Source organism: Cokeromyces recurvatus (genome assembly GCF_025118155.1).
Source record: "Cokeromyces recurvatus strain NRRL 2243 chromosome Unknown BX663scaffold_8, whole genome shotgun sequence".
Taxonomy (NCBI): domain Eukaryota; kingdom Fungi; phylum Mucoromycota; class Mucoromycetes; order Mucorales; family Mucoraceae; genus Cokeromyces; species Cokeromyces recurvatus.
In genome coordinates, this window is record NW_026251394.1 from 309,463 (window position 1) to 335,125 (window position 25,663).

Genomic DNA, 25,663 nt, shown 5'->3' on the forward strand with positions numbered 1-25,663 from the left:
AAAAAAAAAAAAAAAAAAAAAAAAAAACTAACTGACAAATTATAATGTTATTAATAAAGCACGATTTTGACAAAAAAAAAAAAAGAACATGTTCATGTGCTTACAATCTATAATGAACAAGTCATTTTTCTATATAAACTCATTTTTCTAATATTAAATGTACTTGTAAACATGAGGTTGAAACTGGCTAAATGAATAGAATTTAACACTCTTAGTTGCTTATCTGGATGTTTTATTTCCTATACGCTGGGATTTAATAATTATGCCATTAAGGAATAATGTCTTTTCTTATCTAGTTTAGTTTCATTCATATACAACATGTGTTCTTTGTATAAAATCCAACATGTCTTTTTATCAATAATAGCTATTTGTTCTACTGGTTCTTTTTTATCACTAATTTCTGTAGTCTTTTTTAAAACTGTATTTAGTTTTTCACCAAACTGAAACTCTTTTACATTAAAATCACATGCTGTGATCATACAATTAGATCCCTTCTCTTCTTCTACATAACTGCATGTCCTTGATTCATATATTTCTTCTCCTAAACAAAATAATTTAGTTCTATATACATGTATTCTACAGTATTCTTATTATTTACCATTGCCTTTTTTCTTTAGAATAAGAGGTAAAATGTGTGTTTCAAAAGTGAATTTAGTAGAAGCTATTTGTTTACCTATTAAATTTTGTACATCTAATTTAATCACAGATAAGGAAGGTTCAAGGGATCGACGACGATGAAGACTTTAGATAGGAAGAAGGGTCATTAGCTCGAACTACATGCATATATTATCTTTTACCTTATATTAACTGGATTAATTAATTTTTGAATAACCACAAACAAGACCTCACTTGCATTATTAGGAATATGAAAATATTGAAGACCGACGATTGGCACTATTCATTTATAAATGTGTTTGTTTGTTTGTTGTAGCGATAGTATATAATTGAATCAACTTACATTGACTAGGGAGTTTACCAAGTTGATGTCTATTAAATTCAAGTTTTGGCTCATCTTGAATAGGACCGCCTTGTAATAAAAAGAAATCGATAATACCATTAAACCCTCCACAGACAACGTACACATTAGCGGGTGATTTAGATTGATTATGATGAACAATAACGTGTTGTGTTAAGGCATTTTTAGCATCTGTTCGTAATAGTGCACATGCCAAACAAGATTCGTTTGACAGTATCATATCCATAGTAAAACGAAATACATAGATGGCTGAATCTTTAGTGCCTATAGTAGCAATATAATAATCATCCTTGTTATTGTTCTAATCAAATTATATGTTGAACAAGTGAGAAGAAGGCATTAAAATACACATCATCATATTCATTACTTTTAATGCACCAGAAACGTATATATTTGTAATTTCTCCTTTTATCTTTCTTGTAAATGAAATGCGGTGTAATATTTTTTTACTCGTTAGTTCTAATAAATAAATGAAGGTCTCTAAACCGTCAACTGATTCAGTTGCAAGAAAGAAATAAAGCTTATCATTCATATAAAAATGTTTAGCAAATTGGAATCGAGCCTAATTTATAAAAAAAATGATTCAAATTGTTATTTATTTGCAACAAGCATCATCTTGGTAAAATACGAACATTGAGACTATCTTTTATATCAGATACTAAACTTATCTCATAGATGATTTTTTCTTCTTCCTTTAACACATCTCGAAGTTCAAATGTTATATTATCGATTCTGTAGACATATAAAGGCATCGTATCATTATCATCTTTATAAACAAATCCTACTTGTGTTTCTAGTAAATTAAATTTTGAATAAAAATGATGAATATTCATAATTATAACGAAAATAAAATTAAAAAGGACAAATTATAATTCATTACACCGAAGATATTATTTTTAAAGACTACTTTAGTTTGATCTTTTTTCCTTTTTTTCCTTTTTTTTTTTTATTCACTCTCTATTGTCACAATGATAAAAAAAAAAAAATAATAATAACAAGAGAAAAAAAAACGATTATTACAGATGCTGTTAAACATAATCTAAATGGATAGTTTTCTCTTCTTTTTCTTTTTTTTTTTTTTTTCTTTCTCGTTCTGCTTTTATTCATGTTTAACATCAGTTTCATGCTTCTTTTCGATTTTATCTAAAACACTTGCTGTATCAACAGGCTTTGCGCCACCAAAAGGATCAACCTTGTTACTATTCTCAGATCTAACAGGTGCGGGAGAAGATACAGAATCAGCGGAACGAGGCTTAAGATTAAGACGAGGACGTTCGGAGAGACGATCTAAAGAGGGACAAGAGTGAATTAAATATATATTTATATACATATACTTTATGTCTCTATATCAATCAACTTACCACGATTATTAAAACTATCACGGTTATTGCCACGACCCCAAGTATCGTTGCGACCACCACGACCTCCAAAACCACTACCACGATGAGGAGGTTCGTTAAATTCGATAGGTCCAGAACGACGCCATGTATCAACATCAGTACGGTCAGGTTGACGAGTACGTTCCTTTTCACGGGCTAAATAGAGTCAACATAAGTTTGAATATCAATGTGGGGTTTGTCAGTTATATACTTACGAGGCTCAGCAACATTGATATGAATTTCACGTCCATGGACTTGTTCATTTGTTAATTCTAAAGCACCTTTGAGAGAATCAAGATCATCAAATTCAACATAAGCAAAACCCTTTGATCTACCACCTTCACGATCACGAATAAGCTTAATGTTGGATACTTTCAATTTATTAAACAAATCACTTAAATCATCTTCATTACAATCAAAAGACAAGTTGCCAATATGAGCAGTATAAGGAGGTTGAGTAGGAAGTTCAACAGGTGCGCGAGGTGCACGTTCACGGCGTTCAAAGCCTCCACGACGTTCGAAACCTCCGCGACGTTCTATTTCAATGCTATGAATTCTATTTTCCTTTTTATACATATATTATCTTGTTTATTACCATAACTACGGTCACCTTGGTTACGGTCATGGCTATATCTACGGTCTTCACGGTCACCACCACGAGAGCCGAATCTATCTTCCTTGGCTAGCAAAAAGAGAAAGTAAAATTAAGTGTTTGATATATAAAAACTGAAAGTCAGTTTTTTTTTTTTTTAATTTTACCAGCAGCTATTATGATAAATTTATGAGTACAAGGATATTTTTTTTTTTTTTTTTTAGAAAAAAAAATTTTTTTTAATATACTTTATTATGAATTAATCTAATTCACAAAAAAAAAGAAAAGAAAATACTTACGAGCAGTAGGAAGATCGACAACATCATCAGCCCATGAACCACCTTTGCCTTTTTTTTTTTTTTTTGAAAAAAAGAAAAAAAGAAAAAATAATATAACATTATTAATCAAGTTACTATTAAGACATTTATTTACAATTAATATACTTTACTGTCATCTGCTAAAAAGTCAGACAATGACATCTTTTGAGCTTTCTTTTTTCCTGCTAATAAATCATAAGTTATTGGTGAATCATTTCTCTAACCAGGATGTCAAAGCACTTACACATATTGTATAATATATTAATTATATAGATTTAAAAAAAAAAAAAAAAAAAAAAAAAAAGGCCTAAAAATTGAGCTGATTTTTTTTTTTTGTTCATCTGAAGATTTTTTTTTTTTTATCTTTTTCCTAGTCTTGTGCGCTATTTCAAAATAATGGATGACTATCAAATTGATGCTTGTAAAAAAAAAAAAAAAAAAAAAAAAAAAAAAAAAAAAAAAAAAAAAAAAAAAATCTTAACTTTGTAAGGTGGAAGAGGGATAGTTGTCAAAGACAAGAGGAAATAATAACCACATAGTTTATATATAACAAACATTTAGTTTAATGAAAAAAAAAATCATTTCTACTAGATGTAAGAAGAAACACTATCATTTTTATAGTTAAAGCTCTTTTTTTTTTCTTCTTGTTTCTTTCCTTTTACTACTGCTACTGATAACCGAAAGATTCAGGTCAAAATAAAACAAATAATAAAAAAAAATCAGATAAGAAATTGGTTTAATATTTTCCTAGATGAATGTAAATAACTTCTTTCTCTGTTAACGCATAGCAGGCCTATTTTATTTTATTTTATTTTATTTTTTCATTCATTTGTAGTCAGTTTTATAGCTTGCTCTTCATAGCTATTCTTGAACGCTCTGGTATTGTGCTAATAAGTTAACACATACTTTAATATTATTACTAGGATCTAGTTCATTCACTTTCCTATTTTCTGGATATGATTTCTTATATAAGAATGAATAAATATAAATAAATCAAGCCTTGCTGATATACTTTATGTCTTTGCTAAAAGAAGAATAGTGTTCTTTATAACTTCACATATGCTAATAATAATACTATGTATACATGTATATGTACACATATATTTTTTGCATGATCTTGCATTCTCACTACCATAAACATAGCCTTGCTAATAATGTAATTTATAGATTAAATTGATCAGTGCAAATATCTGGAGTTAGCATATTTCTGGTCTCATAGGGCAGCTATCTTGACATAGACAGAAGTCAAATGTTAAAAGCATTCAGAGATGTTATTATTATTATTTTTTGACTCCATATCATATTTTATTAAAAAAAAATCTGTCTAATTACTGATAAAGATAATTTCTTGTTTTTTGGATAAGCCTCTTTGACCAGAGAATTTATTTGAAAAAAAAAGCATGACGACCTACAGTTAGGGTTGGTTGGTTAGTTGAGATAGAGTGAGATCGAATTGGATTTATATCCCTTCACTCTACCCTACTCAAACAAATGAAAATCCCTTTATTTTAATTCTATTTGTCACTTTATATGAATCAGTACTGGATTCGTGATAATTTGCTTTGCACTCATATAGTTACTCGTCTGTTTTGAAAACAGAAATTGAAAGAAAGCTCTTTAATGATGAGGTAAAATAGAAACTTTGGCCGTTTTTTTTTATTTTTAATCTTCTTTTAAAGGTTTAAAATTTGCAATGTCTGTTTAACTGTTATTATAGGTCATTATGTTTTATTCTACAAGGATACATTTAAAAATGACATTTTATTTTTATGACTTGAATGTACTTTAAAGTCTAAGAAAAAAATTTCTCTTTCTTTTTATATATTTTCGTACTACAACAGCCATTTTAATATTTTACAAACTAGGTTATAAATAATATCCAAGAAATATTCTGAAGAACCTATTTCTTCCCTAAAATCAAAGTTCGTGTTATCTGACTTTAAATTATACTATGTCCTGAATTTCAAGCATTGTTATTCTTCTTTTGCACAACTATGAATAAAGCAAAGCTCTTCTTAAATATAAAAGTGAATTTGTTGGGCAGTATTTTTTTTTAAGAAAAAATAAACTAAACTTCTCTTATAAATAAAGTTAACTCTAGTATTCTTTATTCATTTCTTTTCATTTTTTTTTCGAACAAAATTTTTGATGAAGTTAATTAACACCTACATACATTTTTTTTTCAAGGAACGGAAGAATAAACCAATAAGTGGCATTTATGGATAAAAGCTACCCTTAACCCTATTTTGCTATTTCTAGTAGAATGTCATCCCATTTTTTTTTGTTCGTTATAAATAAGAGATAAATATACTTTGTTACACACGCTTTACTGTTTCAAAAAGGTACCAACTATTTCAAGTCAATTCCGTAAACTATGCTACTACTACTACTACTACTACAAAAAAATGACACCATGATCTCCTGTGAGTAAATAATGAAAGATTTCTAAAGAACAAATCTGGATTTAAAGTCAATTTAATGAAAATTATATCCCCCTCCTTCCTTTTTTTTTTTTTTTATGAAAGAATGTATTTATTCTATTATGTATGTTGCATATTTTATGCTGCTCATATTTTAAATTTGACTTTTTTATAGTTATGTCCAATCCAGTTTCTCGGGAGGAAGTTCGAAACAGTGAATTGAATTAAATAATCCAATTAAAATACAGTATTGTGTACATATATTTATATAAATATAATTTTTTTTATTATTGTGATTATTATTATAAGTATTAAAAAAGGTATATTAGGTTACATATTCGCAAAGCAACAAATCAAAAAAAAAGACACTATTTACAATAAAAATGAAAAAAGTAATTCTTACACAATAAGATGAACTTGTGTCTCTTGTTTGTTAGAATTAACTCTAGTAGTAGCGATATTAGCAGCAGCAGCAGCAGCAGTAGTAGTAGTAGCAGCAGCAGCAACAGCAACAGCAGCAGTAGTAGATGTTGTTGGCGCAGTAGTAGTTGCTTTTATTATAGAATTGCCTTTTCTCTCACTACCATTCGTCTTTAATTGAGCCTTTGTATAGATACATAATTGACGTGCATATTCATATCTTGCCATAGCCATAATTTGATCTCTTGTATATCTTTGACGATAATTTGACATTTTTAACTATTACACACTAGTGTTTATTTTATTTTATTTTATTTTATTTTATTTTTTTTATTTTTTTTTCTTGATTTCCTTTTTTTGACCCTTTTTATATGAGTTCTAATGTCTTACAATTATGTTGGACTCTAAAAAAGGAAACTATGATATCATACATTTTTTTTCTGTATGGCATGTCTGAGTTCTAAACGTTTATATGAAAATAGTCATTTTTCTTTTAATGAGCTGCCAACAACAGCTTAGTAATGACCATTTGTGAAGTAAGTAATAAAGAATAGTATTTAATATTATAGGATAAAACTAATTTGACTTGACATATGATATTTTTCAACTTTTTTAATATATATATCAATAGTCATGTATGTCTGTTTAGGAAAGAAAGCTAATCATATTAAAGATATCAGTAACCGAAACAATATGATGATGATGATGATGATGTGATATGTGTCAATTAGTGTCAGTAATTGTTATATTATAATGAGACATGATAGAATAAGTTTATTGTAGTGAAATAGCTTTTAAATAGAAATAGTATTTAAACCCATTGAAAGGAAAGGATAAAATTTTCTCTTTTTAATATACAATCATGGTAGAAGATAAGGACGGGCCTTTCTTTTTATATATACATAATTTGATGACAGATTACGTAATGAAAGTATTATTCATATATTGAATGAATAGCATACAAAAAATATCATTCTATAATATATATTTTGCGTATAAATATGATATGTCTGCAATATTATTACTTTTATATTACATTGTAATAAATAAGGTTTTTCATTTTTTTTTATGAAGGGGGGGGAGTTTATTTCTTATTGGTAATATTATGTAACAAAAAGTTTTTTTTTTTTTTTTTTTTTTTTTTTTTTTTTTTTTATTCTATGCGCACGACTACTGTTTCAGTCACTGTGTGGGAGAGGTCTTATATATGCAGCGATTTTTTTTTTTTTATACACGCGTTGTTGAACAGAACATAGAAAACAGCGTGACCTTCTATAATATATTTATTTTTTTTCCTTTTTCCCTTTTTTTTTTTCTTTTCTTGTACATAAAGCAAATGGCTACACCACAAATACCATTTATTAGTGCACCTCTTAAAAAAACAGACGATGTTGATTGGATTCATCCTTTGAAAAAATATATTGCTCGTGTCTATCAAGATGATCCCGAAAAATATAAAGAAGAGGTTCATTCTTTTAATAGATTGCGTCAAGACATTCGTGGTGCAGGAAAGGACATGACTGGCCGAGATTTGCTTTACCGTTATTTTGGTCAATTAGAATTATTAGACTTGCGTTTTCCAGTTGATGAAAAGCATGTTAAAATATTATTTTGTTGGTTAGTTATGTGTATATGTGATATACGTTCTACAGTGACTAAATATAAATATAAATATAAATACACACATATATATATACATATATGTGTATATATAATTTTGAACTACTCATTAAAGGTATGACGCATTCAACAATCGTTCAATTTCACAATATTCTCTAGCTTTTGAAAAGGCAAGTATCATTTTTAATGAAGCAGCTACATTATCAGCCATTGCAAGTTCACAAAATAGAGCAGAAGCTGAAGGTCGTAAACGAGCATTTCATTACTTTCAAGCCTCCTCAGGAATGTTTCAATACATTAATGATAATTTTTTACATGCACCTTCAGAGGACCTTAGTAGAGAGACGGTCAATATGTTGTCAGAGCTTATGTTGGCACAAGCACAGGAATGCTTTTTAGAAAGTAGTATTCGTGAAAAGTCCAAGGATGGGTTGATTGCCAAGTTGGCAAGTCATACAGCTTGGGTCTATGGTAATTTAGTAGATGGTCTTGGAGATGCCCTTACACGAGGTGTAGGCTTAGATAAATCCTGGATAACGCTTTGTCAAGTGAAACAAAAATACTATGCGGCTACTGCTCAGGAACATAAGGCGGCCGCATGTGAAGCAGAAGGTAAATATGGTGAATCAGTAGCTCGTTATGCTGCGGCGGAGTCTGCTGCAAGGGAGGCCCTCAAGTTAACAAATACTTTAACATCCGCATTCCTCTCCTCTAATCATGCGAATGGAACTATTCCTACTGATGCTGGCGCCGCTATTCAAGAACTCTGTAAAAATAAAAGTGCTACTTGTACAGAGAAATTAACGATGGCAACAAGAGATAATGATATGATTTATCATGAAAACGTACCTCAAGAATCTATCTTGACTCCTATCGATCGTCTTAAGGCGATTAAACCCATTCCCATTGCTGAACTTTATGGACCTGATGAAATGAAAAAGGTCATTGGAGCCGATATCTTTGCTAAATTGATCCCGCTTAGTGTTCATGAGAGTGCCTCTCTTTATTCAGAAGAAATTGCTAAATTGCTTCGTTCTGAGAGTGAACGATGTGATATTGCCAAGGCTGAATTAAATGCTTCATTAGATTATATGAAATTACCTGGTTCACTTGCAAAATTTAAGTATCAGCATCAGCAACAACAACAACAACAACAGAAATCGCTTTTAAGAGAGAGTGTCAATTCCCTTTTAGATCATTATGCAATACCACCATCTGAAGTGACAACATGGGCTGATCATATTGCTGTAGAAGAACGTCGTAGTCAAGTGACTGACTTGATTCATACTCTAACAACTTTAAAAACCAGGGCTAAACAATTATTGGATGAAGCAAGTTTAAAACTAGACACAGAGATGAGAGACTGTGAACAAAATAGAGTTCAATACGGAGATGATTGGACACAGACACCTTCGAGCTCACTTACAAGTGAATTTAGACATGATATTACCAATCATCGACGCACATTAGAGGGTGCTTCTCAATCTGATAATCAGCTCATTAGTAGATATGAATCTGCTCGATATAACATTGATATCTTGAAACAAGGTAGTCAAGGACGTGATCTTGAAAAGGCTTATACTCAGGCTATTATTTCTATTTTACCTAATGATAAACAAAAGGAAAACAAGGCAAATCTACTTGATATTGATTTAGGAACTGAAAAGGAAGCAGCAAGCCATTTAGAAGAACAAGTGAATCATATTGAAAAAATTATTGAGAAATTACGAAAGATTGAAAGTGATCGAGACGAAACATTTCGTGATTTGAAAGAAAAGGTAAAATAAATAAATCTATTATCCTTCTCTATGTATGTAGCAGAAGAAGAAGAAGAAAAAAAAAGTTAAACATTTTATTTATTTTATGAAGACAATGCAAGATGATATTTCTCAAATTTTGATTTTGAATAAAAAGGCAAATGTAGAACAACACATCTTTGCCTCTGAACTCGAAAAATATCGACCTCATCAACAACGTATTACAGCCACTATACAACATCAACAAACGGTAATCAAGGAGTTGACAGCCGCTTTTAAAAGTTTAATGGAAGGTGAAGAAGCACGCAATTTGCAGTTGCAATATGATAAAGCGGAAAGATTACGTCGTAATTTGACAGCTGATTTTAGTGAAGCTAATTCGATATATAATGAAATCAGGGAAGGCTTAAGTAAGGGAATTCAATTCTATTCAAGCATGCAAGATACAATTGAAACTTTGCAACGCAATATTCAACGTTTTATTACAGAAAGAACAAATGAAAGAAATCGTTTGATTGAAAGTATTCAAAATAATAAAAGTGCACGTGAACAACAACTGCTTCGTGAGACTCTAAATAAATATGCCACTGCTCCACCCCTCCCACCACTTCAGACCCATTCTTCATCTAGCAGTCTATCTCAATTAACACATCAAGCACGCCATCTGTCCATTCATGAACCTAATGCGCCCTACCAAACTCATTATACGCCAACTCCTCCTCCAAAGCCTCAAGCATTTATTCAACAACAGCAGCAGCAGCAACCGTCTACTCCTTATGGTATGTATAGTACAACTCCTATTCACCAACAACCTTCCTATGGTTTCCAACAACAAGTACCTCAAACACAGATGCAGACAATACCTCCTCCTTCACATCCAGTGATGTATAATCATCAACAACCTTATCAGCCACAACCTCCTACTGGTTATTCTCCTCAGCCACAACCTCAATACCAGCAACAACAACAACCTTATTATAGTCATCCATCAAATATACAATCACCTCCATATCCTCCACAACAGCCACATTTTCCTACTCGTCCACCTCAGCAACAGCAAGGGTACCCCCCATGGCAGCAACCTCAATGGCAGCAGCAGCAGCAGCAGCCACAGCTACAGCCACAGCCACAGCCACAAAAACCACCAGGAAATCTATTGGATTAAATAATAATAATAATACTTGTATTCCGTCTCTTGTAAATAATAATAATAATAAAAAAACAAGAAATTATAGCAAGTTAAAATGACATAACCATTATTATTGTTACACAGCCAAAGGTATAAATTATGTAAATGTGTGTGTTTGTGTGTATTTTCCATTCTGTTACATATTTCTTTCTTATTAAAAAAATAAATAAAAAAATAAATAAAAAAATAAATAAAAAAATAAATAAAAAGATGGAAAGAATTAAAAGAAGTAAGATATTAAGCATGTTATTGATAATCGTGTTTTCAATATCATTATTTGCACTGTTATTCAATATGATACCTACTGAATCAAGATCAGTAATGATAACAGATGAAAAGACGTTGTCAGTGATGCCAAGTGAAGATTTACCTGAAGAAGAAGATCTTGTTCCGTTAACGACCGAGCTCAGTACGAATGCTAAGAATTGGAAACCAAAGAAAGAATGGGGACGATTGAGTGAAGAGATTGAGAAAGCGATAGCATACAATGTACGTATTGCAAATAGTAATCATAAAACATCCATTCGACATCAAGATCGCATTCTATTAACAGCAGTAGCCAATCAAGGGATGGCAGAATATACATTGAATTGGATCATGTCACTCAAGAACTGTGGACTCGACGATAAATTCCTTGTTTTCGCCATTGATAAAGAGATAGTAAAGACATTAAAGGAAGCAGGCTATGATAAGCATGTTATCTTGATCCCTACAGAATGGTTTCATAAGCAATTATCAGATAAATTTGAAGCTTGGTTATCTTCAGGTTACACACCCATTACCCATGCCAAGTCATTAGTAGTTGAACGTCTATTGTATACGAATGTGACAGTCTGGTTTTCAGATGTAGATATCGTCTTTACATCACCTTCTGTCTATGATTATCTTGTTATGAAATTGAATTCAAGAAAGGAGACAGAGACATTATTTTCGCAGGAGACAGAACAAAGGATCATTAATTCAGGATTTTATGTCATGCGACCAACGAATACAAACAAGCGTATATTAGAAGAATCCATTTACATTCAAGATACAGAACAGAATAAGAAGCCAGAGGTGACTCAACAAAGAGCTATGAATCGAGTTCTAGATGATATCAATTTAAATTATCAAACAAGTACAATTGCTTTACTCGATTTAATGTTATTCCCACATGGTAGATTTTATTTTGACAGAGAGATGCCTACCAAGTTTGGTTTAAATCCAATGATTGTTCATGCCAATTATCGTAAAGGAGATAACAAAAAGAAGGATTTACAAAAATTTGGTCTTTGGTATATTTAAATATATAAAAAGGAAAAGAGGAAAAAAAAAACCACAAGTTGGTCCAAAATCAATAGGAATAAAGAAATCTGAATAAAAAAATTTTTTGTCTTGTTTTTTTTTTTTTCTAAAGCAAGATAAATCGTGACGACGTTAGCGTATAATTTTTAAAGTGAATTAGTTTCCGGTTAAGAAGTAACTTTTGAGCTGTTTATACGCTCCCTCTCATGATTATTATCGAGAAAAATAAACTCGATATCTATTTTTTTTTTTCAAAAAAAAAAAAAGTATCGAGAATGCTAAAAAGCCGGGTTTACTGAATATGCGCTGAGATATGCAAATTTGAAGATGAATCGACTTTGGCATTGTACAGTATATGTATTTATAAATAAAATGTTAATGGAAAAAAAAAATACTATCACAAGACTTCTCTCTCTTCTAATCATATTCTCGTACAACACATAAGGTTCCCTTTTCGTATTCATTATTTTTTTTTTACAAGTAATCAAAGAAGATCTGGTTACACATAAATATAAATTAGAAACATGATTAGAATTCTAGACAGTTCCTCGTGAAAATAGACATTATGACTATGTATTTAAATTTTGCCCTTATTTATTTCAAAGTCAATTTTTTTTATTTTTTTTTAGTCTGGTCTGGTTCCTTTATGCTTTGAAAGAAGAGTTAAATAATAGTTTGTTTTACAAGACATTACTTAAAAATAAAAAAAGAAAAAAAAGTATAGTCTACCAACTAACGAATTTTATTTATTTTAACAATGAATAAGAATTATTAGTAGTGAAAATAAAAAAATTATCACTTTCATTTTACCCCTCTTTTTTTTTTTCTTTCTCCTTTTCAAATTTATTATTACTCTTTTTATTATTATTATTATTATTTTGTTCTCCTCCTTTCTTCCTTTTCTTTCATCTTCAACATCAAGATGGTAGATTTAACATATAAATTCGAAGCATTTAGCTTCAATGGCATTTGTCAAACAGTGGCTTTATCACTTTGTCCTTTAATTGGACAAGCCAATGGTATTGAGCCAGTCTGCTATTCTCGTAATATTGATTTAGCAGGAAACTTAATTTTTCAACCTGGTAATAACAAATGAATCGAACCTCTTTATTCTTTCTTTCTATCTACTACTTACTAAACGAGTCTATATTAGCTACCTTGGTTATCGATATTGTTGCTATTATCATGACTGCTATTATGATTTATCATATTCGATCCAAATACACTGCAGTTGGTAAATAGTGTTTTAGTTTACTTTATTTTGGTGTGTGTGTCTCATCTTCTTTATTATCTTAGGTAGAAAAGAGATTGTTATGTTTTTTTATTTATACATGATTACAACCTTTCTTGAAATGTTACTTGTGACTGGGATTATACCTACTTCTTCACCTGTTTATCCCGTAAATAGAATAGAATAGAATAAGGCGAGGAGGAGGAGGAGGGGGAGTTTCTACATGTTATTAATAATGAATTCTTTCTCTCTCTCTCTCTTTTTTTTTTCTTTTTTTTTTTTTTTTTTTTTTTTTTTTTTTTTTTTTTTGCTTTTTAGTGGTTTACAGCTGTTCATATCGGATTAATATGTGCAACATTTTGGTGCTTATTATTGAATGGATTCGTTGGATTTCAGTTTGCTGAAGATGGTACACCTTTATCACTTTGGGTAAAGATGAATTTGATAAAAAACAAACAAAAAATCAAACTTTTAACATTTTATTTAGTCGATTCGTATTAGTTCATTTGTTATATTTTTACTAGTTGGATTTATTGCTATTGCTACTTTTAAACAAATTGGTCCCTTCACGTATACTTCGCCTAGTGCACTTTGGGCGTTTTATTTTATTATTAATGGTGTAGCCTTCATTATTTATGTGATATCACAAATTATCTTGGTTGTGAATACATTAGATGATCGATGGCCGTTAGGAGATATCTTATTTGGTACAGCCTTTTTTGTAATTGGACAAGTGATTCTTTACATCTTTTCTGTTATCATTTGTGACCAAATTAAGCATTATATTGATGGTCTATTCTTTGGTTCTATATGTACTTTATTAGCGGTGATGATGGTCTATAAATATTGGGATTCGATTACTAAAGAAGACCTTGAGTTCTCTGTAGGAGCAAAACAGAATGTTTGGGAAGTAAAAGAGTTATTGGCTGAGGATGAATTGGCTCAAAATTATCAACATCAGCAGCAGCAGCAGCAACAACAACAATATGGCGGTGGTCAACAACACTATCCTCAACAACAATACCCATATTAAATTAATCTGATTTTTAAAATAAAAATAGGTTGTATTATTATGTAATAAAAATAATAATAATAATACAACAGCCCCTTTATTTTATTTATTTATTTACAATAATTATGAATCAGCAACAATTAACTAAAATCGAAATATCAAATACATTTAAAACATTATTACAAAAGAAATTTAATAAAGTAAAAGAAAGAAAGAAAGAAAGAAACAAAAAAAAAAAAAAAGGAACTTTTCTAAATTTTCAATTAATTAATTTTTTTTTTTTTTTTTTTTTTTTTTTTTTTTATAAATGTATAGAATTGCTTTGACTGTAATTCAAAAGGACCTACTTGGACTTCACTTGATTTTGGTATATTTATTTGTCAAGAATGTGCTGCTATTCATAGAAGTTTAGGTGTTCATATTAGTTTTGTCAAGTAAATAGGAGGAGTTTTTATATATATATATTCATCTCTTGTCTAATAAACAAACAGGTCAACCATTTTAGATGGCTGGACACGCCAGCAATTAAATACCATGATATTAGGTGGAAATGCAAATGCTCGTGAAGCCCTGGGTGAAACAGTAGTTAATATGAAGGATTTAAAGTCAAAATATACAAGTAAAACTGCTTTATCATATAAGCATAAATTACGGAAAAGAGCTCATCAAGAAGAGTTGTCACAAGAGCAACAACAACAAGATCCTCAGCCACAAAATGATCTCATTCATCTTGAACCATCTCAACCATCGACAACTCCCATTTCTCTTCTTGATGAAGAATTAAATACTTTAGCATCTCCCGTTTTGAAAAAGACAAATGTCTTTGATGATTTAGATGTATTTAAAAACTCGTCTCAGCCCATGACTACTTCATCTCTATTTGAAGAACACGTAGTATCCACGCAGACGAATCCTACACATAGTTCGGTTTTTGATGATCTTTTGTCTACTGTGACTTCAAACAATCATCCAGTGATAGATGACCTCTTGTTTTCTTCTAATTCGACATCCATTGTCAATGCAAACTCGATAACAAAAGAAGATCACCCTTCTTCTTCTAACAACAACAACAACAAAGCCATTGATGATTTCTTTGATCAATTTGAAAAAAAGACAAATCTAAAGGAAACACCAAAGCGACCGATACAGTACAAAGCGCCCACAACGAAAAAATCAGGACATCAGCATAAACTAGGGGTACGTAGAGTAAAAGGGGATGTATTCCAACAACAAACAGAGCTAGCATTAAAAGAAGAAAGATGGAGAGAAGAAGGATTGAGAGAAGAAGAGATTGGAAGAGAAAGTCGAAATTTTATGCTGAGAAAGATGACAGAAAATGGAAAAGATGGAGTGATACCAAAATTACCAAAGCCAACATCATCTCGACTTGTCTATAAACCAGCAGAAGAGAAAGGGAAAGATGATCAAGAGGAGCGATTGGGAATGATGAAACTTCAAAGTGAGGGTAAAAAAAAGCAGGAAGTGGAAGAGGAAGATGAAGAGTATTATGCTCGTAATAAATTTGGTAATGCAAAGTCCATTTCCTCTGATCAATACTTTGGTCGAGAAGAAGAAAAGATGGCAAGTAGTAGTAGTAGTAGTCCAGCTCGATTAGCCCAGTTTCAAGGATCACATAGTATTTCCTCAGATCAATACTTTGGTAGACCCTCATCTCAGCAACGTAATTCTTCTGTATCGAAAAAATTTTTGAAGGTAGCATCAAAGGGGGCAGCTAAGATACAACAAATGTTAGCAGATATGGAGGTAAATTTAATTAGATGTAAATATGTACGAGTGGAGAAATTAATAATTTATTAGTAGTAGTAGTAGTGGTAGTATCATCATCATTGTATTTTATTTTATTTTGGAAAATAAATCATATATGAATATAGCATATAATAAAACATTACTTTCTCATTATTGAATTGCGTTTTCGTCAAGGAGAGGCTCCAAGAGATAACAAATCGATGATTTTTCTTTTGATTAAAGAGATAACTGCTTAAGCCTGGAAATTGGTTTAAGTTTATAACTTTTTGTGTGTGTCCATTATGATGATCATTGCCTATTAATATCTGATTTCTAGCCACTTTACGATTCCCCTTCAAGATAAAATAGGCACAAAAACGAAAGCCATAGGTCCAACGAAGATGAGTTACTTCTTGATCTAATTTGGAATCTTCATAAATGAGACGACGATAAAGAGCATCATGATCTAATCCATGTAAAGTTAAAAGATGATGATATTGTTTGATCATCGTCTTTCTTCTGGGTATAAATGTCGTAAGTTTATTCTGTCTCCTTATCACATCTTGTCGTGAACAAGTGGCGTGTTTCGTTATCGTCTCTTCTTCTTTAAAAGACACATTTGATACTGGAGATATTGATTTCCATTTTTGATCTTTCTTTACTCTTATTTTAGAATTATTATTAGGCATGTATGTTGATATAATAATTCAAAGAGAGGAAAGAAAGAAAGAGAGAGAGAGAGGGAAATAAAATGAAAAAAGAATCAGATATTATACATGTCTGATAAATGATACCAAGTCTATATTTTATACATGTATAACAATTTTACTACACATCTCATTCAATCTACAGCAAATTTATTGTAACTTTGTAAGTGGATATGATCTTATTTGGAGGCCGTCATCTTGGACTATCCTTTTCTGATTTGAAATGCGGCGTTGGGATAGAATGACTGTAATTAAATTCAACCTTTAAAGCATATTGATTAGTCCACCAATCAACTATATTGCTGAGTTATTGTCAATTTTTATGCTAAAAATCAGTCACTACTACTTTGGTGAAAGGTAGAGGACATTTAATACATTACAAACTATTCATTGCCTTTATATGTCTTTTTTAAGGAAAAAAAAAGTGATGATTTTTTTAGGGCTCACTTTACAGTATATAAAAAGTTTGTAATAATAGATATCCAGTGTATGCTCTATCCTGGCCTTAAATGAGTGTTATTGTCGCTATTTATGAAACTATAGAAATTATTGATGCAAGGAAAGTATTTTTTTTTACTTACTACTTGTCTATTCGAAATAAACGATACAAAAATAATTACCTTTTTGTATTATAAAAAAAGTAAAAAAGATGAGGTAATTTCTTTTAAAACAGAAGGCTCTTGTTGTCTCGCCTTTTTTTTATTTTTTTTTCTTAGTGTAGATTTCTATATCGAATAAATAAAAAGAAGAAGAAAAAAACTTTAAAGAAGTTCTAATTTATATAAAATGAAAACTATTCATCCTATTTTTTTTTATTTTATTTTTTGAAAAAAAGAAAAAAAAGAAAAAAGAGTCTTGCTGTTATAAAAGAGGGAATAGGAATGAGTTGTTGTCCTTATTCCACCAAAAAGAGTAAATCTTGTATTTTCTAATTTACATAATTTACTTTTGAAAGCAAATAATTAACACAAATACGCTTATTAAAGGTGCTTTTATCAATAATAATGATATAAAAAGAAAGAGTCTGTATTTTAATCTATAAAAGGATTTTCATATTAAAGCAAAGTTTTAAAACAATTCAATTTTTAGTGTACTTTTTTTTTTTTTTCCCTATTATTATTTGTTTTCGTCTTTTTTTTTCCTATTTATTTATTTATTCATTTATATAAGAATTTAAAAAAGAAAAGAAAAAAAAAAAGCTAATTGTATCAAAATGGGACAAACATTATCAGAACCAATTACAGAAAAAAAGTCTTCTCAGGGAAATGACAAACGTGTCATGTATGGATCTTCGTGTATGCAGGGATGGAGAACAAGTAAATTCTTTATAATTGTAGTTTCAAAATGACTTATTTGTTTAAAATGCACCTTTTTTTTTTTTGTTTTTTTTTGTTTTTGTTTTAATAGATATGGAAGATGCACACACAATTATCACATCATATGCAAATACAGGTGCAAGTTTTTTTGCTGTGTTTGATGGCCATGGAGGTACATAGTGAACTATCATTTAGTGTAACTCACAATCTTAAACATAGATGCATAGGTGATGCGGTAGCCAAATATTGTGGCACAGAGCTTTATAAGAAAATTATGAATAATGCAGCATTTGACAAAGGCCGTTACAGGGATGCAATTCGAAGTGGATATTATGGTATTGATGAAGATTTAAAGAAAGGTAACTATTATCACAGCCATTATATGTATGTATAGACTAAACAATAGAGTAGACAATAGATTTGATAATGATACCTCTGGATGTACAGCATTAGTCACACTGCTCACAAAAAATAATGTATTATATGTTAGTAATGCAGGTGATTCTAGAGCTATCATTAGTACAAGAAATGGTAAAGCCATTCCTCTAACACAAGATCATAAACCAAAACTTCCAAAAGAAGAACAACGAATTCGAAAAGCTGGTGGCTTTGTAGAAAATGGACGTGTAAATGGTAAATCAAGAAGAAAAAAAAAACAAAATAAAATAAAAAAAACAAGGAAAGAGGATGGTTAAGATGTTGATATTGTTATAGGTAGCTTAGCTTTATCTAGAGCCATTGGTGATTTCGTTTTTAAATCAAATACCCAAATTACACCTGATCAACAAGCAGTTACAGCAGAGCCTGATATAATTGAACATTTATTAACTGATCAAGATGAATTTGTTGTGATGGCATGTGATGGCATCTGGGATTGTCTATCTAATCAACAAGTGGTTGATTTTATTCGTTGTAAATTATGTGAACATAAGCTATTAGATACTATCTGTGAAGAATTAATAGATTATTGCCTTGCAGATCAAAGTAATGTAACAGGTATTGGCTGCGATAATATGACAGTCATTATTATAGCTTTCTTAAGAAAACGTAAGCCTCAAGATTGGTATGATTGGATGGCTTCAAAGACACCGCCTAAAATGCCGGCAAGAAAGACTATTTTAACATCAGCAGCAACAGCAGCAGCAGCAGCAGCAACAGTCAAAGAAAATATAAACACAGATAATAACGTGTCTCCTATTGTGTTATCTTCCTCTACAGCACCGTCATCAACAGCGACAACTGCTGCTTCTACAAAATAACGTATATACATACATGTATACATTTGTTTAATTTTGTTTGCTTTATTATATAGAATATTGTATATATAAAGAGTACATTTTATAATTTTAAAGCATTGCGACTTAATATTCGAATATTGTTCACAAAAATTTCTATCATGTGTGTATATTGAGAAGGTTCTTTTTTGTCGTGCTTGCGTTTTTCAGCAGCTAATATCTTTGCATCTGCAAATTCAAGTTCTAATTCATGACGTATTTCAGGATCATTAGTGCCTCCTTTCACTTGAGTTAAATCAAATGCAATACCGCCATGTTGATAAGAGATACGATCTTTATTACGTTCATAGACTGGTTTGGTAGTCGGTTTTGTACGAGGTATTTCAATATTAATTGATATTCTATAATCTAAAGGCTGATTAGGTGCATGAATGTTTAAATCAACAATACGTTTCTTTTCAATAATGCCATTAGGTATAATCTATTATTATAAAAAAGAAAAAGGAGAGAGAGAGTTTGAATATCTTCCTATAAATAGTATTTTTAAATAGAATATATTACCTGTCCAGTGGCTTGATCTGTAGTTACTCTCCATTTTCCTTTTGATCTGGGCATTTCATAAAAACGATCGGTTTCTATAGTATGTTTATATTTAATACGTTCTCCCTATAATGTATAAAAGGGCGTTTGTTTTGTTTTGTTTTTTTTTTTAATTGAAATGGACTATAATGTAAACAAATAACTTTTTTTTTACAATACTTTGTATTCACGCGCTTGTGTTCGAGTCACCATATCATTAAGCATTTTATTAAAATGACGATGTTGTTCTAACGGCATGTTTGATTCAAATCGATAGAATCTCATCTGATCCGATGGAATGACTAGTATAGAATAAAGATGAGATCATTAGATTGCATGTGAATTGAATCAACTTACTTGTTTCTGTGATGGCACCCATGTTTAACCTTTCCTTTGTAGCTTTATCAATGAATCGACCTAATTTAGCCTCGATCTAATAAGACATGAGCTTTGAGTTCAAAATAGATACAATGTCTTCATATACACATACTGCCCGACTACTTACCTCTACATTTTCTTGTTGACAATGAGTAGCAATAAGATCAGCAATATATTTCGTAATATCATCCAAGGGCCTTATATTCAAAATAGAAGGCTCCCTGTATGTAATAACCGGTTGTTGTTGCTGTACCTTTTTAGTAGGAGGTTCATTATTATTGGAAGAAGAAGATTCCAAGTCTTCTACTTTTCTCTTTTTTGACTCCATTTTGATAATAAAAGAATTAAAAAAAAAAAAAAAAAAAAAAAAAAAAAAAAAAAAAAAAAAAAGAAAAAGAAAAAGAAAAAAGAAATAAATATATTATATATTTCAGGAAAAAAAAATTACTTGATTAAATCCAGTTTTAATTTGAAATAAATAAATAAAAAAAAAAAAAAGAAGAGATAAAAGAAGTGTATAAATATATATATATGTATATTATATTATATTATACTATATTATATATATAAGTGTGTGCGTGTGTGTGTGTGTGTGTATGTGTGTATGTGTGTGTGCGTGCGTGTGTGTGTATGTGTGTGTGTGTGTGTATATAAGTGTGTGTGTATAAGTATGAATTTGTTTATACATACACTTGTATATTTTTCCTTTGTTGATGATGATAATGATGATGTTTGTTGTTTGTCCCCTTTTTTTTTTTTTTTTTTATTTATTATTATAATTTTTTTTTTACAAGACAGTACAACCCTTACTCTTCTTTTTCTTTGAAACCATCAATGCAGCTCTTGTTGCATGCTCAAATACTTCACGAACACCTTCACCTGTCTTGGCAGAACATTCAAGATATTTGTAGGCACTAATTCTTTGCGCAACAGAGGCACCCTATATAAAGTGTTACAATATAGTAATAATAATAGTAGTAATCTTTATAAAATTTACCTCATCAGAGCTAACAGGCTTTTGTGAGTTTCTTCTAAGTTCTTCAATTGTTTCAGGATCATTTCTCAAATCTTTCTTACAACCAACTAAAAGAATAGGTAAACCTTGACAGAAATGAAGGACTTCAGAAATCCACTATATTACATCATCTATTTTTTAATAAAGAATTTAAATCATCTTTTTAGTTAGCTAAGTTACCTTTTCTTGAACGTTTTCCAAAGAATCGGGAGAGTCTACAGCAAAACAAATCAAGATAACATGAGAATCAGGGTATGACAAGGGTCGAAGACGATCATAATCTTCTTGACCTATAATAAATTATATAAGACTTAGTTATCACAAATGCAAAAAAAAAAAAAAAAAAAAAAAAAAAATAGTTTATCTTTTTTTATTATAATTATTATTTTACCTGCTGTATCCCATAAAGCCAATTCCACGTGTTTTCCATCAACTTCGACATCAGCTACGTAATTTTCAAAAACGGTGGGAACATAAAACTAATATTTTTGAGGGGAACAAAAATAATAATAATAATGATTATTTATAACATTCTACTACTATACTATTATTATTAAAATTACCTCAGGGAAAGTACCCTTTGAAAAGACAATTAAAAGACAAGTTTTACCACAAGCACCATCACCAACGATGACTAACTTTCTTCTAATTTCAGCCATCTAAATAAATAAATAAATAAATGAAGAGAAAAAAAAAGAGAGAGAGAGAGAAAGAAAGAGATGAGAAATTACATCTTGTTTAATTTTTTTGTTTTTTATTTTCTTTTTACTTTAATATCTTATTGACTTTAATATAGATAAAAGGGAATATGTATGTAAATGATATTAATAAACAAGCAAACAAAAAAAAAAAAAAAAAAAAAAAAAAAAGAAATAAAAAAAGAAATAAAAAAAAAATGCTTTTTGGTCATTCAAAAATTTCTTTTTTAGAGAAAACTTCCGCTTTTCTAACTACGTTTAAATTTGAGTTAATTTATTCAGCTTTTTTTTTTAGCCAATGAGCTTGCATTATAGAAGAGGATATTGTTTTAGCCCTAGTCAGTTTATATTAAAGCAGGTAAAGGGTAATCAAAAAAAAAAAAAAAAAAAAAAAAAAATACACTAGGGCAAGGAGAAAGAAAGAAATAAAAGGGGGGGAGGGAAGAGAGATAGCAAGTATTGGATTAGAGAAAAAAAATAAAACTTTGTAGATATTTGCCACAATTATTGATATAGTAAAGGAATCCTTTTTTTTTTTTCCTGTTGCGATCAAATTGAATAGGAATATTGATAGATAGAAATGATATTACCTTTTAGAAGCAAGTATTTGTTAAACAAGGAATTTTACTCTAGAAACATTCAATGCGTTCAAATAGATAAAATAATCATACTCTTTTTCTTTTTTATTATATCCTTTAAGGATAGCAGTCTAAGAGTTCTTCATACTTTCAAAGCATCATTTGTACTGTAGAAATGAATCGTTACAGAATAGTAGCCAAGTTTAGAGAATATCATTAGATAAATTATGCGTGTAATAAAGGAGACAATGTGGCTATTGTTGTACACAACCTTGAATTAGTATACGCTTATAAAGTTCCTCATCCTATTTTATAGCTGGTAAACATTTCTTATTTTTTTCCTATTGTATCAATTCCATTTTATTACAAGTGTCGGTATATTTATTGGTAAAGTTTTTTTTTTCTTCCTTTTCCTGGTGATTGCGCTTTGAATGAGCAAAAAAGAAAAGAAAAAAAAAAGGAGGGGGATGCAAGTCATAGGTATGTGGTTTACGTCTTAACAGCAAGTTATTTTTTTTTAATAATAGAATGAGGGAAGGGTCATTTCTCATCAAACAATGAATGATATGTATTACTTGCTAGGTTATGCTGTAGAAATGTGTATAGGTGATCAGAAAAGCTTGGCTCTACGTCTACCCATATAATATAATTTCTAATCATGTATTAACGTGACTATAAATAATGCTTGTTAGATTATGAGCTGTATTCACATGTAAGTTATCAAATAGATTCGTTTTAATTTCGTAGCCAAGATATAATAGAGAATAAAGACAATTCATTCAAATATTAGAAGCGGGGCAAGCTTTGCTATACATACATACATATATCAGGTATCTCCATCAATTTCTTAATCAATAGAGTGTCCAACAGCTGCTAAAAGTCAATCTGCTCGTGGTCCCTATAGACAGGTTGAAGAAAAAAAAAGGGAAATACCAAGATCACTCATAATAACTACTACTTTAAAAGAACTTCTCATATCAACACAAAAGACCAGGGAATTGTTCTTCATATAAAGCTTAATACAATAGGATATAAATTGGCTTTAAAAAAATTAAAAGCATAATGTCAATTGATTTCTCTTTTTTTTTTTTTCCTATCTGGAAAGACTCGATACCAGTCTTTAAACGATTCTTTTTTTATATATATATATTATTATTTAAGATTGACCTGAAGAAATACGATGAAGGGTGGTAGCATGCTACTAGACAACAATACAGATTTAGCTGAGTCTTAATTTTTAATGACAAATAGGAATCGAAAAAAAACTGACACTTTTCTTTTTATTTCTCCATTTTTTTTTCTAAAATATCTAGGGTGTCTCGATTACCGCCATGTCAACATTATTCATAAGCACATCAAGGTTCATTAAGAATCCATTAAAGACCCTCATTTCAGTTCAAACAACAAGGCCAGCATTAAATAAAGGTAAGTATACCATGGTTGAATTCATTCACTTTATAACTAAACTATAAAATAAACAAATGCGTAGCTGTCAAGTGTTGTTCAGCAGGCATTGCCCCTTCTATATATCAATGTCATCAACAGAAGGTAAATATATAAATATATATTTATGGATACGCCTTTTATTATGATCAGGAATTGTATTTACAATAGCATTAGAGAACTTTTCATGCCTCTTCTATTATACAAAAACAAAAACAAGACCCTTATAAAGTATTGGGTGTATCTAACAGTGCTTCTCAAAATGAAATTAAAAAAGCTTATTACAAGGTAAAAAACAACAAACAAAAAAATTAATATATATTTATACAAATATTAATATATTTTATTCTAGTTAGCAAAACAATATCATCCAGATACAAATAAAGATAAAGATGCTAGAGAGAAATTTGTTGAAATTCAGGAAGCTTATGAAATTTTATCAGATGAAGAAAAGCGTAAACAATATGATCAATTTGGACATGGATTTGAAGGTGGCATGGGTGGTGGCGGATTTTATGGCGATGATAGTAGTGGATTTACTGGAGGATTTAATCCAAGTGACATTTTCGGTCAATTCTTTGGTGGAGGATTTGGCGGGGGATTTGGTGGAGGATTTGGTGGAGGAAGTGCAACGAATGGTGGTGATATTCAGGTATACCATACATATATGTATATATAATGTACTGTTATGAATTATTCTTTTTTTCTTAAAAAAAAATAAAAATGTAGGTGACTTTAACAATTGATTTCATGGAAGCCATCAAGGGCGCAAAGAAAACTGTGACGGTGAATCGCATAACAACCTGTCGTACTTGTCATGGGTCAGGCTTAAAAGCAGGTAAAAAGAAGAATGAATGTAAAACCTGTCGTGGTACGGGTGTGCAATCGATGCAAATGGGTGGATATCATGTGCAATCGACGTGTACCGCTTGTGGTGGTGCTGGTTCATCAATTCCTTATGATGCTAAATGTCCTAGTTGTAATAGTCTTGGTAAAGTAAAAGAAAAGAAACAAGTCGAAGTAAAGATTCCTGCAGGTGTTGATAATCAATCTGGACTCCGTGTACCTGGTGCTGGCGATGCACCATTAAAAGGAAATGGTCGTTATGGTGATTTACTTGTTTCATTAAATGTAAGTAGTAAATAGAATATAAAATTGAATAGTGTATTTATTTAACTGAGGAAAATTTTAATATTTAGATTTTACCTTCAAAAATATTTCGTAGACAAGGTACTGATATATTTTATGATGCAAAAATTCCATTTTATAAAGCAATGCTGGGTGGTAAAATTAGAATCCCTACCATTGATGGTGATGTGGAGCTTAAAGTACCTGCTGGCTCACAGCCTGATGATAACATTGCTCTTCGTGGAAGAGGTATTCAACGTTTGGAAGGCTCATCCAGAGGAGATCAAATAGTTCAATTAAAGATTGAGTTCCCAAGGTAAACTAAACCTTCCTTTCTCTCCTTTTCTTTTTTCTATTTTTTTTTATCTAACCAACTCTATTCACTTTTAATTAAACATAGATCTTTACGTGGTAAACAAAAGGAAATTATAGAGAAATATGCAGCTTTAGTTGATGATGAATATAAGCCAAAGGATGAAAAATAATACCTTTTTATACATATATATATATATATAAAATTCTTTTTCTTAGAGTATATTTTTATTATTGAGAGTAGTGTTTCAACTTGAAAGTACATTCTTATGTTATTGTGAGAATAAGCTACACATATAAATATAAAGACTATCATTATGTGAAACTTGCT

General features: G+C 30.2%; 9 protein-coding genes across 9 annotated transcripts; 5 read left to right on the top strand and 4 right to left on the bottom strand.

Moving 5' to 3' along the window:
- Window positions 1–165: 165 nt before the first annotated feature.
- Window positions 166–1,821, bottom strand: BX663DRAFT_504435 (uncharacterized protein). Its single transcript, XM_051526924.1, has 5 exons — window positions 1,344–1,821; window positions 959–1,277; window positions 798–894; window positions 599–741; window positions 166–541 (listed from the first exon to the last, which is right to left on the bottom strand). Exons 1-5 carry the CDS (start codon window positions 1,506–1,508, stop codon window positions 261–263), a joined length of 1,005 nt encoding a protein of 334 aa, XP_051384241.1. The 5' UTR covers window positions 1,509–1,821; the 3' UTR covers window positions 166–260.
- A 242-nt stretch (window positions 1,822–2,063) lies between these two features.
- On the bottom strand, window positions 2,064–3,554 carry BX663DRAFT_470269 (uncharacterized protein). Its single transcript, XM_051524124.1, has 8 exons — window positions 3,509–3,554; window positions 3,396–3,449; window positions 3,247–3,294; window positions 3,115–3,120; window positions 2,951–3,037; window positions 2,571–2,891; window positions 2,338–2,511; window positions 2,064–2,263 (listed from the first exon to the last, which is right to left on the bottom strand). The coding sequence occupies exons 1-8, from the start codon at window positions 3,510–3,512 to the stop codon at window positions 2,076–2,078; spliced, it is 882 nt and encodes a 293-aa protein (XP_051384242.1). The 5' UTR covers window positions 3,513–3,554; the 3' UTR covers window positions 2,064–2,075.
- A 3,850-nt stretch (window positions 3,555–7,404) lies between these two features.
- On the top strand, window positions 7,405–10,646 carry BX663DRAFT_541949 (BRO1-like domain-containing protein; the record flags this gene model as incomplete). The annotated part of the gene is made up of 3 exons (XM_051530797.1): window positions 7,405–7,721; window positions 7,840–9,502; window positions 9,594–10,646. Exons 1-3 carry the CDS (start codon window positions 7,441–7,443, stop codon window positions 10,644–10,646), a joined length of 2,997 nt encoding a protein of 998 aa, XP_051384243.1. The 5' UTR covers window positions 7,405–7,440.
- A 234-nt stretch (window positions 10,647–10,880) lies between these two features.
- BX663DRAFT_530391 (chitin synthase III catalytic subunit-domain-containing protein) lies at window positions 10,881–14,218 on the top strand (the record flags this gene model as incomplete). The annotated part of the gene is made up of 6 exons (XM_051530315.1): window positions 10,881–11,944; window positions 12,912–13,036; window positions 13,108–13,188; window positions 13,251–13,354; window positions 13,504–13,614; window positions 13,673–14,218. The coding sequence occupies 6 exons, from the start codon at window positions 10,881–10,883 to the stop codon at window positions 14,216–14,218; spliced, it is 2,031 nt and encodes a 676-aa protein (XP_051384244.1).
- A 77-nt stretch (window positions 14,219–14,295) lies between these two features.
- Window positions 14,296–16,120, top strand: BX663DRAFT_451918 (uncharacterized protein). Its single transcript, XM_051523769.1, has 4 exons — window positions 14,296–14,397; window positions 14,513–14,631; window positions 14,689–15,961; window positions 16,016–16,120. The coding sequence occupies exons 1-4, from the start codon at window positions 14,323–14,325 to the stop codon at window positions 16,016–16,018; spliced, it is 1,470 nt and encodes a 489-aa protein (XP_051384245.1). The 5' UTR covers window positions 14,296–14,322; the 3' UTR covers window positions 16,019–16,120.
- Window positions 16,121–17,863: 1,743 nt separating this feature from the next.
- On the top strand, window positions 17,864–19,225 carry BX663DRAFT_431771 (phosphatase 2C-like domain-containing protein; the record flags this gene model as incomplete). Its single annotated transcript, XM_051522882.1, has 5 exons — window positions 17,864–17,966; window positions 18,058–18,138; window positions 18,194–18,325; window positions 18,375–18,599; window positions 18,681–19,225. The coding sequence occupies 5 exons, from the start codon at window positions 17,864–17,866 to the stop codon at window positions 19,223–19,225; spliced, it is 1,086 nt and encodes a 361-aa protein (XP_051384246.1).
- A 71-nt stretch (window positions 19,226–19,296) lies between these two features.
- BX663DRAFT_504463 (CYTH-like domain-containing protein) lies at window positions 19,297–20,513 on the bottom strand. Its single transcript, XM_051526925.1, has 5 exons — window positions 20,286–20,513; window positions 20,138–20,213; window positions 19,961–20,082; window positions 19,763–19,867; window positions 19,297–19,682 (listed from the first exon to the last, which is right to left on the bottom strand). The coding sequence occupies exons 1-5, from the start codon at window positions 20,484–20,486 to the stop codon at window positions 19,305–19,307; spliced, it is 882 nt and encodes a 293-aa protein (XP_051384247.1). The 5' UTR covers window positions 20,487–20,513; the 3' UTR covers window positions 19,297–19,304.
- Window positions 20,514–20,945: 432 nt separating this feature from the next.
- Window positions 20,946–21,832, bottom strand: BX663DRAFT_431913 (GTP-binding protein rhoA; the record flags this gene model as incomplete). Its single annotated transcript, XM_051522895.1, has 5 exons — window positions 20,946–21,098; window positions 21,156–21,290; window positions 21,354–21,463; window positions 21,565–21,652; window positions 21,737–21,832. The coding sequence occupies 5 exons, from the start codon at window positions 21,830–21,832 to the stop codon at window positions 20,946–20,948; spliced, it is 582 nt and encodes a 193-aa protein (XP_051384248.1).
- Window positions 21,833–23,529: 1,697 nt separating this feature from the next.
- Window positions 23,530–25,571, top strand: BX663DRAFT_504473 (uncharacterized protein). The gene is made up of 7 exons (XM_051526926.1): window positions 23,530–23,874; window positions 23,939–23,997; window positions 24,070–24,180; window positions 24,245–24,544; window positions 24,622–25,023; window positions 25,092–25,336; window positions 25,421–25,571. Exons 1-7 carry the CDS (start codon window positions 23,781–23,783, stop codon window positions 25,503–25,505), a joined length of 1,296 nt encoding a protein of 431 aa, XP_051384249.1. The 5' UTR covers window positions 23,530–23,780; the 3' UTR covers window positions 25,506–25,571.
- The last annotated feature ends 92 nt before the right edge of the window (window positions 25,572–25,663 follow it).

What these genes read in the sequence shown, in the direction of transcription:
- BX663DRAFT_451918 (XM_051523769.1), top strand. Translation starts at nt 14,323, where the DNA reads ATGAATCAGCAACAATTAACTAAAATCGAAATATCAAATACATTTAAA. An exon ending in TACAAAAGAAATTTAATAAA is followed by an intron (nt 14,398 to 14,512) that starts GTAAAAGAAAGA and finishes ATAAATGTATAG; the next exon opens with AATTGCTTTGACTGTAATTC. An exon ending in GTTCATATTAGTTTTGTCAA is followed by an intron (nt 14,632 to 14,688) that starts GTAAATAGGAGG and finishes ATAAACAAACAG; the next exon opens with GTCAACCATTTTAGATGGCT.
- BX663DRAFT_504473 (XM_051526926.1), top strand. Translation starts at nt 23,781, where the DNA reads ATGTCAACATTATTCATAAGCACATCAAGGTTCATTAAGAATCCATTA. An exon ending in TTAAAAAAGCTTATTACAAG is followed by an intron (nt 24,181 to 24,244) that starts GTAAAAAACAAC and finishes ATTTTATTCTAG; the next exon opens with TTAGCAAAACAATATCATCC. An exon ending in TTAAAGATTGAGTTCCCAAG is followed by an intron (nt 25,337 to 25,420) that starts GTAAACTAAACC and finishes AATTAAACATAG; the next exon opens with ATCTTTACGTGGTAAACAAA.
- BX663DRAFT_504435 (XM_051526924.1), bottom strand. Translation starts at nt 1,508, where the DNA reads ATGAATGATAAGCTTTATTTCTTTCTTGCAACTGAATCAGTTGACGGT. An exon ending in ACGTTTCTGGTGCATTAAAA is followed by an intron (nt 1,278 to 1,343) that starts GTAATGAATATG and finishes TAATTTGATTAG; the next exon opens with AACAATAACAAGGATGATTA. An exon ending in ATTAATCCAGTTAATATAAG is followed by an intron (nt 742 to 797) that starts GTAAAAGATAAT and finishes TCCTATCTAAAG; the next exon opens with TCTTCATCGTCGTCGATCCC.
- BX663DRAFT_504463 (XM_051526925.1), bottom strand. Translation starts at nt 20,486, where the DNA reads ATGGAGTCAAAAAAGAGAAAAGTAGAAGACTTGGAATCTTCTTCTTCC. An exon ending in GGGTGCCATCACAGAAACAA is followed by an intron (nt 20,083 to 20,137) that starts GTAAGTTGATTC and finishes ATTCTATACTAG; the next exon opens with TCATTCCATCGGATCAGATG. An exon ending in CAGATCAAGCCACTGGACAG is followed by an intron (nt 19,683 to 19,762) that starts GTAATATATTCT and finishes TTATAATAATAG; the next exon opens with ATTATACCTAATGGCATTAT.
- BX663DRAFT_470269 (XM_051524124.1), bottom strand. An exon ending in TGACTTTTTAGCAGATGACA is followed by an intron (nt 3,295 to 3,395) that starts GTAAAGTATATT and finishes AAAAAAAAAAAG; the next exon opens with GCAAAGGTGGTTCATGGGCT. An exon ending in CCAAGGTGACCGTAGTTATG is followed by an intron (nt 2,892 to 2,950) that starts GTAATAAACAAG and finishes GCATTGAAATAG; the next exon opens with AACGTCGCGGAGGTTTCGAA.